Source organism: Haliaeetus leucocephalus, unplaced genomic scaffold, assembly GCF_000737465.1.
Source record: "Haliaeetus leucocephalus isolate CR32 unplaced genomic scaffold, Haliaeetus_leucocephalus-4.0 Scaffold273, whole genome shotgun sequence".
Classification (NCBI taxonomy): Eukaryota; Metazoa; Chordata; class Aves; order Accipitriformes; family Accipitridae; genus Haliaeetus; species Haliaeetus leucocephalus.
In genome coordinates, this window is record NW_010972709.1 from 5752641 (window position 1) to 5767695 (window position 15055).

The 15055-nt window shown below is 37.5% G+C and overlaps 1 protein-coding gene across 5 annotated transcripts; it reads right to left on the minus strand.

Annotated features, from left to right (window-relative positions):
- Nucleotides 1-652: 652 nt before the first annotated feature.
- Nucleotides 653-14955, minus strand: STX16 (syntaxin 16). 5 transcript variants are annotated; one of them, XM_010569582.1, is made up of 9 exons: nt 14845-14955; nt 12244-12255; nt 9729-9836; nt 8411-8551; nt 7687-7849; nt 6736-6827; nt 5431-5574; nt 4825-4905; nt 653-2647 (listed from the first exon to the last, which is right to left on the minus strand). In XM_010569582.1, exons 1-9 carry the CDS (start codon nt 14923-14925, stop codon nt 2543-2545), a joined length of 927 nt encoding a protein of 308 aa, XP_010567884.1. In that variant the 5' UTR covers nt 14926-14955; the 3' UTR covers nt 653-2542. The 5 variants fall into 5 exon arrangements, with proteins under 5 accessions (XP_010567884.1, XP_010567881.1, XP_010567885.1 ...); XM_010569579.1 differs by having other exon boundaries at nt 14791-14955; XM_010569581.1 differs by lacking the exon at nt 653-2647 and adding an exon at nt 3121-3317 and having other exon boundaries at nt 14791-14955.
- Nucleotides 14956-15055: the final 100 nt, after the last annotated feature.

A 15055-nucleotide genomic window follows, 5' to 3' on the forward strand; every position in this document is an offset into this window, starting at 1 on the left:
AGAGATGCTTACAGGGCTGGACAGAAGCACAGTCAGTAGGTTCAGGCAGCTCTTGCTCCTGTAACACCCGAGTAGACAGCAGCCACTATCAAAGCCAAGCTACTCCTCAGTTGCCGTAGCTTTTTGGGGGCTTTCATTGCCCAATGGCACAGATAGTACCCCTTCTGTAACATGCCACTTGGAGAAATTCTTACCAAGCACAGCATAAGGGTTTGATTTAGCTGCTGATAGTTATTTAGACTGACTCATAATAAGTTAGACACCTGCAATGATTTAGGAGCCTGGTTTTTTTCTTGATATAATCAGCTTCAATAAATTCTCGCTCAAGTTACACAGGACAGTTGACATCCAAGTTTAACCTCTTGTCCAATGCCCATTAAAAATGCATTTCCTTTTACGGAACTTGGATAGAAAATACGTAGCCAGTTACTTCAGTGGAGCTAAGATACCATGACCATAACTCAGGGGAAGTAACTCTTGACAATACAAGTTACACTGAAAAAAACCCCCCAACCCTGTAACTTTCTGTAGCACAAAGGTATTTCATGTCACTGCTGCTTTCTTTTAATTATGAAGAATATATAGAGACACATTAACATCACACAAGTATGTTTCAGTTTATACTTCTTCTAAAAAATGAATAATTGCCCAATTAGGTTGGAAGTGTTTTATTACTCTTTTGAATTCATTAGCCATGATAAAATGTCAAAAGCACCAGTCAAGACAGAAATAAATAACACAATCTCATGTTAGAGAGAAAGTTGCAAATACAGTATATTAAATTATAGCAAAATGCTGCTTCACACCAACCGATGTAGACAGCACACCAGGGAGACAGTAGTTTTACTCACGATCATTGAAAAGATCTATTACCAGAACAGGGGAGCTGCACACCCAACTACAAGCATCATTCTTTTACCAATGTACTTTATGAATTTAATCAAGGGTTTGAACTGGCAGTTTTGGAAGTTCAACATCCCCTTTGTCTAGAGGTAACAAAAGTGGTACAAAGCTTTTCACAATAAGCCACACAAAAAGCCAAGGCTTTCACATCTTTGTAGTCTTTGATTTCAGGTCCATTCCTGCACCAAGTCAGTTTAAAGCCACATCTTAAAGTCCTCCTTAGTACATAGTAAAGATAAACTCAGGGCAGGCAACATATGCAAAATTAATATCATAGTATTATGAAACTGCACTTCAGGGGCTTTGAGCAGAGCACCTCTGCAAGTTTATGGGGAGCACTGTATCAGTCAAAGTGAAGGAAGGAAGTTACAGTCCCTTTGGGGAAGAAAATCCATACAGAAAAGCCATTTTAAAAATATTAAGACAAGACCTCTACAATTGCACACCACTTCAGGCCTGAATTAAATCAGGAGTATTCTATTAGATGTTGCCCTGATTTCTCTTTTATGGCCTACAGCAAAGTTTTCCACTGAAAAAAATAGTGAAAACAACCCCAAATTCTCTACTGAAGGCCTAGTAACATGTCACTTGTGTGACATCTCATGGTCAGTAAGAGACCATAAACACATCCTCTTCCAGGCAGACATTTGAAAGAAATAATCTTCTGTCAGGGAAAATGGATGTAATATATCCTGTAGTGAAGTCACTTCTTGTAAAAAAACCATAATACATATGGGCAGATGCACTGTAAAATAAACAGCTTATACAACAACTAAAGTTTGAAACATCTGAGGTCAGATAGAGATTCTCCTTTCAGCTTTCTACTCCATTTTTTATGTTTAACTTCACCATTGCTTTAATGTGATGTCTGTACTTCAAACTAAAAAAAAAAAAAATCGTACATGAAAAAATATATATGATCATTCTGGTGAGGAAAAGCATTCCCATGATTACTCAAGCTCAGAAATTTTTTTTAATTAACTAAATGTGTTAAATTATCCCAGTGATTAAATCTTGTTATTTATAAGATCAAGTACTACTCTGATTCTTAATAATGGTGCAGTATCTAAATTAAGATCACAGGGGTCGGATTACATTCTGGTTGCTAAAAGCTTTCTTTTTTAGCTGTCTATCCAGTTCTTGGAGTTTTTGAGTCTGGAAGAAAGGAGATGAAGCCAAACATTTTTGTGCCTCAACATATTTTACATTTAGGTCAATTTTTGTTATCTAGTCCCATGACTCAGTAACATGGTTTAAATTTGAAGCCTGTAACAATTGTGACTAAGAATACAGAAGACAACACATTTTTGTTCACAGTAACACACTAATTACTGTACTCACTGGTAAACTTCAATTTTGTAATTATTTTTAAGTACCGTGTTTCCAAAGACCTCTGCATAAAGGCGCCAAATTATTTGTGTGGGAGCATCAAATTTCCTGATATTTTCCATATAATCCTTAAAAACACCTCACAGATCACCAAACTTGTACTTTGAAGAATTCTACAGAAACATTGCACTGACTTTGCACCACAAGGGCTTATACATTCAAAAGGCAGCTTTCTGGAGTGCAGGTCCATCCATTCACATTGGGGAAAAAAGTTCACATAAACTCCAAAAATGAGAAAATGAAGTGAAACCTAATGTGACTTTACACCAATAAGAACAACAATAAGGACAATTACTATAACAAACAAAATTAAAATAACAAGCATCTTCCGATTCTTCTTTTGATATTGCTCTGCCTATAGAAACAGAAAAGAAAGAGTTAATACTTAGATTTCTGCCAAGCTACAGACTCTTGTTTAGTATAAGTGAAGTACAGGTGTATCTCAGAACTGTTCTTTGGTAATTTGACATTTCATACAATGTATATTGCAAGCAACTCCCACAAAATAACTCTGGTCTGCACCGTAGACTTCAGCGAAGGTACGTGTGCACTGAAGTCACGTTTATCTGTGTTAAACAGCAGACTCTATAAAGAAGAATGCATCCTCATGTCAGTTAAGCAACCTTACTGTGACTACTTTTCAGGAGTCCTTGAGAGGTCCCTATGCCTCCACAGGACATATGAGCTACACAGAAGTTGTGTGAAACAGTAGAAGTTGGTAAGATGTTTTAAGTCATTTTGCTGATAATAAGATTCCTGTATTATATTTGAAGGACATTGAAATTCACAACAAAACTTCATTATTTAATAGGCATTTTTGTTGTACCTGATTCAGCTGTGTATTTTCATTTAATTTCAATTAGAACTGAAAGCTTTCTTTTTGATTTGGTTCTCAGTTTTCTGCTTCATTCCTTCTTTCTTCTAACCACATTTTCTCATCCCTTTCCTCTTTTTCCCAGGGGAATTAAAAGGAGGCAACGTGGAGAAAACTCTCCAAAAGCCAAATGAAAGTCTGCTAATAGAAGCTAAACAAAACAAAACTTGCATTTAATTCTTTTTAAATTAACAAACCTTCAATATTTAAAGGGAAAAAGATATTAATTCTCCTTTATAGTCCCTGGAAAGTAATTCATTATTATCAGATCTGCTAAAGAGGAGTTTTTGACCTGAAACTATATAACATGCAACCACTGTGATTATTTACTTTATTAGGCTTTAAGTATCACAGCCTGACAAAGTATCACAACTGATTCCAATTTTCATGTGAAGCAGGAATCGGTAACTACTGCTTCATATCACCAGACTTCTGCAGTGAATTAATGCAATTTCTGTGAAGCGCTGTCTCAGTAGTTTGTAATAATTACGCCAATTACAACAGAAAAGAAAACTGACATCATAGATATTAAATCAGAATAAAGCTACCAACAGTATTAGAAACAGCAAGGTATATGTGTTTGATATTACTATTCACACCTGCGTGCATGTCTTCCATGATAGGTGAAAAAATTCCTATGCTATACCGAAAACGGGTATATATTGCATCAAATACCCATACTCTAGTCAGCAATCCTAACAAGGGTTTGCTGACGATTCATTAACTACCACTAGACTAGGAATAGCATTGATTCCAACTGATTCATTTATTTCCAGTTCAGTTTGTGCAAATTGCTTGCAATTACTTTAAGCCTTGTTCACCAACGGTCAATGACTTTAGTGATCTCCAATTTACTTTTATGTATTACAAGAATAAACCTATAACCAATTTATTTTGCTTTTCCTCAAATGGCACTTTTTTGCTGTCCATATATTAGAAGTCTACGATAATATGAAGAAGAGGAGTGTGTAGTAATAAGAAGTCCACGCTTCCAAAACAGAATGTTTTACTTAAGAGGCTTTTGCATGAATCTCTCATTCTACTTTATTTCCAGCAATGGAAGGGTTGAACTGAGCTGACAAGTCTGAACTTAGCTTAAAATCAAAACAAAAAAGCCAACAAAACAACCACAAAATGCTGTGTTCTGCTGCCAATTCAAACTTTTCAGATGTTCATAGTAAAAGCTTCACATTAAAAGCATAAGGTTGGACCTAACTTCTAACAAGTGTCAGATGGTAAGAGAAAACATTAAAAATTATTCTTGCTGCTCACATTATTGAGATAATGTTTTCAAAGTAGGATATACCAACTGACTGAAATCTATAGTGAGGTACCCAATAACCAGTCCTATTTCACAAGCGCTGGGCTCTCCAGAGAAGGAATTGCAGATAGGTCCCACCACGTCAACAATATAAAGATCAAAGCACATCGCTTGGATGCCCAGAAGTTATTTAAGAAATTAACACTAGGCATCAAGCATGACATTAACTGAAATTATATGAAGAGTTCCTAATACAGCATAGCTGGACATTTTATACAGTACAGCAATCATTTCTAAAAGGGACAATGTCCAATTGAAAAATGACTGAATAACTTAGTTCTATTAAATTATAAAAGATTATTAGATATTCAAAGCAGCTTAAGTATTCTTTACTTACCTTGTGTAGTTGTTTGAGACCTTCTTCAGTTTTCATACATGACTGTTCGACATTGTAGTCAATTCTATCTAGAACTGTTCCCTAAATAAAATGGAGAGAATCAGCACCAAACTGAACCTAAATGAACATCATAAAGCAATTATTATGAACAGCAGAGTAATTAACAATACTCACAGCAAACAGCTAATGAACTGCGTAAACTAGGAACTCTTACAGAACTAGTTGGGACTTTGTTAAAGGACATCCTTGCTCAATGCCTAACTGGCAGCTCTGTCACCATCTCATCACATCCCTTAATAATCACCTTACTTCCAGTCCAGGTGCTTTTGGCTGACACAACCTAAACTGAATCTCTGGGAGAAATAACCAACAGAACTTCAGCATTCTATGGTTTTTTTTAGTCTGACACCCATAACCAGTTGAATTTTTATTTATTTATTTTCATTAAGTCATCTTCTGGCAGATTTCAAGCAGAGGAAATCTTAGCCTGAAGAGGTAAGTTAGGAAAAGCAAGAAGCACATGAAAACAGGATGTTACAACCATCTGGAAGACTTAACACTACATGAAGTCTCCTACTTCTTACTAACACTGTGATGTCAATGTACCTGTTCTACTATCATTGCTCCCAGGTCCCTAAATATTTCATTGAGATCAGAGATTGACTGTACAATCTGACGGATTTCTCGTTCCCGCTCTTCCACCATCAATGTGTTTTGCTCCACCAATGCTAGCTGGTCATCTGTAAAACCCTGTTGAAATAAAAGATTTAGATGTTGAACTAACATTAACAGCATGAAAACACTACAAATAATTACAAGGATTATAAGATTTCATAACACAACAGTCCTTTTGGAATTTCCTTAGTAGACAAGTATCTAAAAAAACTTACTGTATTTTAAAAACAGAGTTTCAGGGTCACTAAAATAACTTGGACAGCTATTTATAGTTTGAGCAGAGAAAATGTAAATCTTGCATCCTGCCCAATCTCACAACTTTTTAAAATAAGATTTGTCCTAAACCAATGTTTTTATTGGTGTACAAAACCAATACATGCAAGTGCCTGGTAGTTATGGAATATCTACTGATTGACCAGCATTACAGAAAGTCCCATAATGCCAATGTGTAAAGACACAGCAGCAATTCTGATTTTTTTTTTTTTTTTTTTTTAAAAAAACTGTAGAGACCTTACTGGTTTTGTCTCCCAAGGCCAATCATAACTGAACACTATCCTTTCTCCATCACTCTTGTTTAGAGATAAGTGAAAAACCTCTTATACACAAGATCAGCTGAAAAGCTGCCTTGAGTTTTTTTTGGCAATTTTTCAGTTAAACAGTAAGTGTTACAGTTAAGAGTATTCTGTGGCACTATTAGATAGGACACAATAGAACAGATCCCACCATTGCTTAGAAATTCAGTATCCCCAAACTCCACAAAGTAAAACAAGGAAGTGGGTCGGGTATGGCTCCACAACATAACTGTGCAGAAACAAATCATTACACCACTATTTGCAATAATTTGTAATACTGAAAAGCTTCAGTTACACTTTAAAGTCTGCCACCTTCCATCCAAACTCAGAATCACAGTTTTCTAACAATTGCATCTGCTCAGAAAGGTGGTATGACAAAGGACAGCACTGTATTTACAGACCTTTAGTCCCTGTCAGTCATGTAAGGAGGATTCAGTAGTCAAACTGAGTTCCCTCACACTGCAACGCTGAGGCTGATAGTGCAATCATCTTAACATCGCAACAGCAATATTAATTAGGAAAATGCATCACAGAAATCTGCAGAAATAGAATTTGCATGTAGCTTGGTGCTTATAGCATACCATTTTGATATTTTCATACTAAAATTAAAGGTATATTAAAAAGTTTCTTTGTATTGAATTTGCGTAATAATATCTTAACTTACTCTATCGTAAAGTGTATCATCCTCCCCATCATCCATCAGCGGGACTGAGGTGTCGAAGAAGTGTTTGGATCTTTCTTCTCTATTCTTCATGCCTGTAAAAGACAAACTATGTTTGAGCATAATATTTATGCACACTGAAATCAGACTAAGAGTAAGGTCTGAAGCACCAGATAGAAAAGCAGAATAAAGAAAATCTGGCTAATGACAAATAGCAGTATCTTAATTTTAACTGTCACACAGGCTTACTATTTAACAAAGTATAATAAATTCAACCAGACTTGCAAGACTCCAGTTAAATCAGTGATTTTTAAGTCATTGTGTTCCATGAAGTTAAAAAAAAAAATAGGGAAGTTAAGAGCCTTAATGTGTGATCACTCCAAGCTATTTTCTAACAAATTCTCTTAGGAACATCCCTTGTCTGAATTGTGATCTTAATTTCCACCTGTGCCATTTATACCTTTGGAGGAAGAAATACATCAGTATTAAATTTGAAGATCAAATTTTTGTGGGTTTCTCCCAAGATCAAAATAATCTTACTTAGCTGAAAATAGAATTGCACACAATTTTAGAATTTTAAACAGAGGATATTCCACTTCCGATCTGTTTATGGATGAAGACTTCATTTATCACAGACTACCTTTTGAAGTTTAATCTATCACAGACTATCACTCAACAGCAGGTATCATGTCTGAAGACCAACGGCTGCTTCATCAATATTTAACCATGAAATTTTTCCTTTAGCAATATGAGAGGTAGAACAAAGCAGTTTGAACATGGGCTGTGAACCAAAAACTCCCAAATTCTAACCTCCACTCTAATATACTTCTGGCACTCCTGCGTGCATCACTTAACCCTTCTGTGCTTCAGTTTTCCCAACCAATAAAATAAGCACACCTTAATTAGTGGTTTCCACAGAAGGTGCCCATGTATTACTGTATCTCTTATGCTTACGTTTGAGATAGTCAGACTGTGCATGCCTAAAGTTGGTGGATAGGTCCTGAAGGGACTGTGCTAAGGAAGACACTACATTCCTGAGAACACGTGCTTCTTGTTCTGTACAACTACGTGACCTGCTCTGCAAGACCTGGACTGCTCTCTGACATCTGTGAAATAACTGAGAAAACAATTCCATTAGTAAAAAAAACATAAAGCAACACACACTTTAAATATCACATTGCAAAAGTTCCAAATGGAAGACTAACATTTTGATTTCTAGATTTATAAAGTTAATTTCTTATTGCCCAGTGCAATGTTTAAAAAGGTGCGGAAACACAGAACATAGGTGAACAAACAACTTCAAGCTAACAGGGTAGCAGAGTAACACAACTACTTCCGACCAAAGGCGTTTGCTTCATTATAACTGCTTGGAGTGGAAGCCTTAGAATATATATCTGTATTTCTCCGAGATATCTGTAAATGTGATTTGATTAAGTCTCCCAATCCTATTCCAAGCAGAAAAGCAAATAGGTAAGGTAAAAGAACAGGGAGGCTAAGTGACTTGTTGAGAAATTCAACTGAGACAGCAAGTGCAGTACCAAACACAGAGCCCAGGACTTCTGGCTCACACCAATACTGATTACAAAAGAAATGCTTTATACAAAAGGCAACCACTGCCTCATAATGATGCATTACAGATACATCAAACTGTAGGTTTAGAATTGAAAGCAGTCTGTACCTGTGTGATCTCTTGGGTTGTTATTTCTATTGCCCGTTCTTCTTCACTGCTGTCATCCAGTGTTGGCCTGTTTAGATGTTTATCATGAAGACTGGCTAATTCTTTCATCTTCTGTTTAACCCTGGCAATATCATACTGAATCTAAAACAGAAAACCCAACAATGAAGAAAAGGAAGTGACTAATGTTTCAGAGGAAAAGCTTCTGACAAATGTTAGACAAAAATCACTGAAAGAAATGTATATGATATAAAAAGCAGACCAAAGATCATGAAAAAGAAAAACACACATAAAAAGCTGACTAAGAAGTAACTGAATACTCTCATATACTTTGAGTTTGTTACTTTTTAAACCTACTCTTGTTAGGACTGCTGTTTTCAAATATGCTTCATTAAAGTTGGAATAATATTTTTATCATTTTGTAATTAATACCATAGTAAGAAGGTTTAGCCAACTTCCAAAAAGAGAAATGAAAATTCAGGTCACACCTTCAACTCTGTCAAACATTGAATAGTCTGAACTCAACAGTAGAAGTTAAATGACATGCTTTCAAACAAGTCATTAAAAATAAATCTGTAAGCATGATCATTATCGTAGTAGAAAGGAGACCAATCGCCTTTCTGCACAAGAGGTTCTGTATGCACAAACTGAGGAGCCAACATGTGCTCTGAGAGTACATTTTAAAAGGATCTTCTGAAAATCAAGAATAGCTTCACACTCCAAATACTGGAAAAGGTTTTTAATTGGATGCCTCCAGAATAATTCCCTTACATTTGTCCAAATATATCCATAACTTGCAAAGCACCGGTACTGCATAGGCAGGAAAAATTCTCCTGTTAGAAGACACTAACACTTCCTGTTTTCAAACAGTAAACTGCTAATCTCCACCATTTTAGGGTCTATTCAATTGGACCCCTCAATAGATTCAAACAAAAAGTCTACTGGAAGTGCTAATTTTTTTGTATCCTTCTTTCTAAGTTCCAAACTGAGAACAACTTTGCTTTGCTAAGAGCTTTAGGACATTCCTGCAGTCTCAAGTCTAAATGCTCAGCTGCAGATGCAAACCAAGTCTTCTGGAATTTCTGGCCCTACATAACCTCCCTTTATTTCACTGGCAATATATACTTCAAGATAACGAGTCACAGCTTGCCTGATATTTTCTTCTAAACAAGGGTGTCAATTTAGAAAACACACTTATTTTAATCTTTCTTCTAATACTACTTCTGTCATAAAACTTACAGCACTGAGAACGTAACTGACAACACTAATAAATCCCTACAAGAGAAATCAAAATCTGTGTTGGATTTGCCACACAACTTACTTCGTCTGCTCCATCAACCCATTTGGGAGGTAAGCGTTTTGTTACTCCAATTGCTGCTTCAGGATCTAAACTTATTCCTGATACCAGTGCCATACGATCATCAGCAAGCTACAGAAAATAAGAAAAGATAGCAAATTAATTTTACTCAAATTAGATCTGAATCCTTGAGCATCAGGAAAAAGTGTGCGTATGCCTTCCCATAAAAATTAACCTCAAAAATGTGTTTGCACACAATGCAGGCATGATCAAGCTCTACATCTCCTGGTTTGTCCCTGTATGCTAATGACCTACATCCTCCCACTTCCTACCAGATCTGAAAGATGAAAGTTACTTTTAGAATAAATTCTTAGCAGATTTTCAAGGAGAAAATATGGCATTGCAGTGAGAACTCAAGTAATTCTCATGTTGGTACATTTCGTATTAGACAACGATTAACAGCCAAGGGATTCCCTAATCAACAGTGTAGCATGGTTTATATTGGGCCAGGTGAGTCTGAAAGTCTCATTTGGGAAAATCTCCAAATAAAAATGTTTATTACATCTCCAAGAAATAAAAACAGTATCCCATGATTGTTCTCAGACAATATTGTATTTAGGCAGGCACTCACCTACTAGGCAGCTGAAGAACAAACACTCTTGCAAACTGCCAAGCAACTAAAATTGTTTATTTATTTATTTAACAGAAATTAAAAGGTGCTAAACAAAAGTAGCCAAGGCAGTGACCAATCCACACTTCTCTATATCACAATGATACATGCTTGCTGCTTCAGCTATATGGTGTGAGGCAAAGAAACTTGCAGGAAAATGGGTGGAATAATTCTCCAGAAAATTCCAGAGATTGTCAGAGAGTAAGACAATGTGCCAGCCAGCTTATACACAGCTTTCCACAGATCCGAGGGAGGGCTGGAGGTAGGGAAGGAATAAAAGAAACCCTTTATCACAATTAATAGTCATAATTTGAATAATTCAGGTGCAACAAATCAGGGGTTTATATTATTGGAGGCTGATGCACACTGATGTACAGCAGCACAGTCATAGTTGCAGAAGGGTATGATATATATATTTTTGGAGACTCTTTTTGGGAAAAGAATCCCATTTGTAGGGTTGAAATATTAACAGCTTTTAGGAGAAAAACCACATAACTAATTAAAGGTATTTTTGAGTCACAAAATGCCTGTGATAAGATTCTGAGAGATTTATTTTTCAAATAACACTTTTGGATGCAGGTTGAATAACTTCAACCTCAACAAAGCTTAAAATGTGACAACTATGAAGAAATAAGAACATAATGTGTCAGGTGTTTGTTTTGGGTTTGTTTGTTTTTCTACAAAGCTCAGTTTGGCAGAAACCATAAGCCATGGTCTGATCTTGAATATACAGGCACATATTTATTTATCTGCTTTGATATCATTGCCAGTAAAACATGCTGTTCACCCTCAATAAGAATTCTTTTGTTAAGGACAGCACTAGTGCTACTGACCTTTAAACAGATCAGAAGATTTTTCTTGGTAGGGTTTAGAAACTTACATAAATAGACTCAGTGCTATAGTGCAGGTACAAAGAAACCTATTTCTACAATGGCACAGTGTTGTATGAGGTTGTCCAGCGAAAGGATGGTATCTTTGCTCTTAGAGGTTTTTGAGACTTGGTTAAACAAAGTCATGGATGACCCTATATAGACTACCAATAGTCTTGTTCTGAGCAGCAGCTTGAACTAGATGTCCAGAGATTCCTTCCAACAAGCATGCCTATGATTCTCCAATTTAAGGCTGAGTAGGATACACAGCTAACAGTGTGCAGGGCCACAGAGCAACATATAGCACTGGGGCCATAGATGCTTCCAGTCATCTTCCTCTGAGAGGAAGGCAGGGGAATGGATGAAATTGGAACACAAATACAGATCTTGTTGCCAGTTGAATGAGGCTTTGTGATTTCAGAGATAAACTAATCCTCCTTTACTGGAGATAGAAAGAGGTGGTATCATCAATGATACCACTTGAAACATACCTAGTTATGTCACTGTTTGTTCCCAGGGAAAGATTTCATACAAAAAACCTTACTTCCTCGTTTCTCCCAGATTTCTAATTTTCCTTTATCAGGCCTGGAAAGCTTTGTGGTTCCCCACCCCCTCCCTTTTTAAAAAACAATCCCTCTTCCTTCCTGGGCAATTCTTTCCTGAAAGCCTGTTTTTTATCCTTGACCTTATTTCCTGACCAATAAAGTTTATAAAATTCATGCATAGCATAAAAAATAGTTAATGCTTCATTGTATACATATGGGATACAGTGACTTTATACAGTAAGTCAGACTAATTTATACATGTATCTATTAACAATGTAACATCATATCACAAAATGCTTGTCTTCTCTATGCAGCCTTATCCTTCTACTCTACATGGAAACACCTCATCCTACATAATGAAATTTAATAAAACTAGCAGAATAAAGAAAGGAACATTTTAGCTCAGCAATGTATGCCTGATGCACGATGGCAGAATAAAACGTGAAAAACAGTACCTCATCCAGCTCCTGAAGTGATTTGTGGATCCCATCAGCCCCATCCAGTTAGAGACAGCAAAAGATAAAAGGGAAAAGAGACATAGGACAGATATAGGGTATGGTCAGTTGAGAAAATACTAATTTATTTTTTAAGCATGATGGTTTACCAAGAACAAAACAAATTGGCTTTTAAAACACAACTATTCAATAACTATATCATGATATTGCACATTTTAAGTCAGCATTTTGCTTGATGCACAAACTTTTAAAAAAAAAAATTTCAGTTGCTTGGTAAACAGAAAGAACATAAGAGATCAAGTTAAGAGCTTGGTTTGTTTTCCAAAGTAACTGCACAGTGAAGTTTCTAGTTACTAAAATTTCAGGTAGAAAAACTGCAATAGAATATATTGAAGTGTGACAGCAAGGGCAATTTGACTGCAGTATTCAACATCCACTGGTGAGTTAGAAGGTTTGATTATGATTGGAAGATACACATACAAGCTTTGTAAGACATTTATTGACAAGCACCCCAGTTATCACAGGATAAAACAGACAGCAAAAGACAAAAAGCAAAAGCAAATGTAGTGTATGCTCACTTATGTACACACGTCACTTATGGTCTAGTTTCAGGTAACGTTAATCCTACATGCATCTGAAGAAATACAAAAGGCTAGCATCTGCAACATATCTGCACCTTCTTTACTCATCAGTCTTTGTACTGTAGAAGGTATGTGTGTGCAATAGGATATTTCACTCAAAGATTAATAAAGCAAGCAGATCTAAACCAAGAACAAAATACTTGTGGTTTAACAAAGCAGCAGGCCTTAACTACTGATCTCTTTTATCCTATACCAAGCTTTTGAAATAGAACTATACTGTTAAGAATGCTGCTTTGATTATCCGAGTTTAAGGAGTTGTTGACTGTCCACATGAGAATGCATCTTCCAGGGCAAAATGCAATTTTTGATAGAGAGCTCTCAGACTAAAGGATTTCTTCAGGAGAAGCCTGGAGAGTGAACTAAGGTAAGCCGAAGTGCTATGAGCTAGAATTTGCAACACTGCGTTGCCGGCACGCAGCAGCTCTGCTCTGGGGATGCCACCCAAAAGGAAATTAGCTGCAACTCTGACAGCAATAGGCACCTTAGAAACATGAAAGGCGAATAGCTCACACTACCATCTTTACACTTCTTGCTAAAATAATACCCTTGTAGTAACTACAGAACTCTGAACTGTCTGCCAGGATCAAGACTGAGCCATTGACTAACTCCACCCACTGCACAAGAGCGACAATTTCCAATCACTGTTAGCTTTCATTACATTTGAATGAGCATCCTAGAAAATAGCTTCAATTAACATTAACAAACACTGTAAATAAATGTTTTATGGGAGTGCTAAGTGTTATTGCACTCACTGTTGAGTAAAAGTGTAGTTTCACCGCTCAGTAGTCTGCATGTGAGTTTAAACTACCACTAACTTTTCTAGGTGATATTTTATACAAAGCCAAGGATCTAAAGAAGTGATATTGCTATTGGCAAAACCCCATGTTAACAAGAACTAAATGCAGTGCCAAATTAAACATGTATAATACACATTACTATTGACATTTCCTGTTCCGCAAATGCAATTTAACATGTAGGCTGCTAGACACAGGTGTAATAAAGTTAACAATGAACAAAGAGCATTCAACTGCAACTCATCAGTTGGAATAAAATTTGCAGCACGAAGTCCTGCTTTTCCTAACAATAGTGCATTAATGTAAAGCAATTTATAATGATGAGACTACCAGCAGATATTTACTGGTGCCTGTTACAAATAAATAACAACTTTGAACAGAAAGTGTAAAAACCTCCGCAGAGCTGAGCTGCCAAGCAGTCCATCAGTCTGACTAGCTCAAAACTTCGAAAAAACCACATAAACTGCCACTGAACAAATGACTTTTTGAAGTTTCTGTAAGGAGGACTTGCACTAGACTCTACCAACTCCCCTCTCTCACAGACGACTTTCAGTATTATTTGTTATTTGGAGGGGGGAATAAAAAGGGCAACGGACATCAGAGCAAATTATGGAAAAATTCAAGCAATGGGAATAATCTACACTAGTGCATTTAACAGTGCCCACACTGAAGTGAATAGAAGAGTTCTGCTCTGTGAAATGACTTGGATTTTTTCCTTTGGGGAAAGAAGGCATCAAAAAGCGCAAGGGACGAAAAACCTCACGTCAATGCTAACAAGAAGTTACTAGACCAATAACCGTATTATTCATGAAGTGAATAGAGACGTGATCAGCACCAGGACAGATCTCTTCTATTCATTTTACATGAAGTAGTAGGAAAAAGGGATCAACAAGGTGGGGAGAGGGGGTCAGAGGGGGAAAGTACAGAGGACGGTGGGGTTTTGAGGAGAGGGGTCAGAGAAAGGGAGCTAGGGAGACCCGGGCCGGCTGGAGGGGGGGACGGGGGGGTCGGGTAAGGCTGGAGGGTCGGACGGGGGGAGCGGGGCACACAGCACGGCTGCCTGGCAGCCCTAGGCGCAGCAAGGTACAGTAGGATGAAGGGAGGAGACTCACCGCAGCAGCCATGCTACGTGAACTCAGAGGGCTGGAGGAGCCGTAACTACTCACTTGCTCGGCCAGCAGCTGCCGGCTCTGCACCGCGTTGTTCCGCAACAACAAGAACGCGTCCGTTAGACGCCGGGTGGCCATGGCCTACCGCCCCGGGGCCCCCTCGCCCCGGGGCCGCTCGGCGCCTCGCTGCCGGGCCCTCGGCCCTAGCTCAGCCCCGGGGCCCGCGGGCAGAGACGGCGGCCGCCCCCGGCGACGCCCGCTGGCCGCT

Excerpts from the sequence above, each read along its gene's own strand:
- STX16 (XM_010569579.1), bottom strand. The coding sequence starts at position 14,925 with ATGGCCACCCGGCGTCTAACGGACGCGTTCTTGTTGTTGCGGAACAAC. Across the intron at positions 4,906-5,430 it reads GAGCAATGATAGTAGAACAG|GGAACAGTTCTAGATAGAAT; the intron begins GTACATTGACAT and ends CATTTTATTTAG. Across the intron at positions 2,648-4,824 it reads GTCTCAAACAACTACACAAG|GCAGAGCAATATCAAAAGAA; the intron begins GTAAGTAAAGAA and ends CTGTTTCTATAG.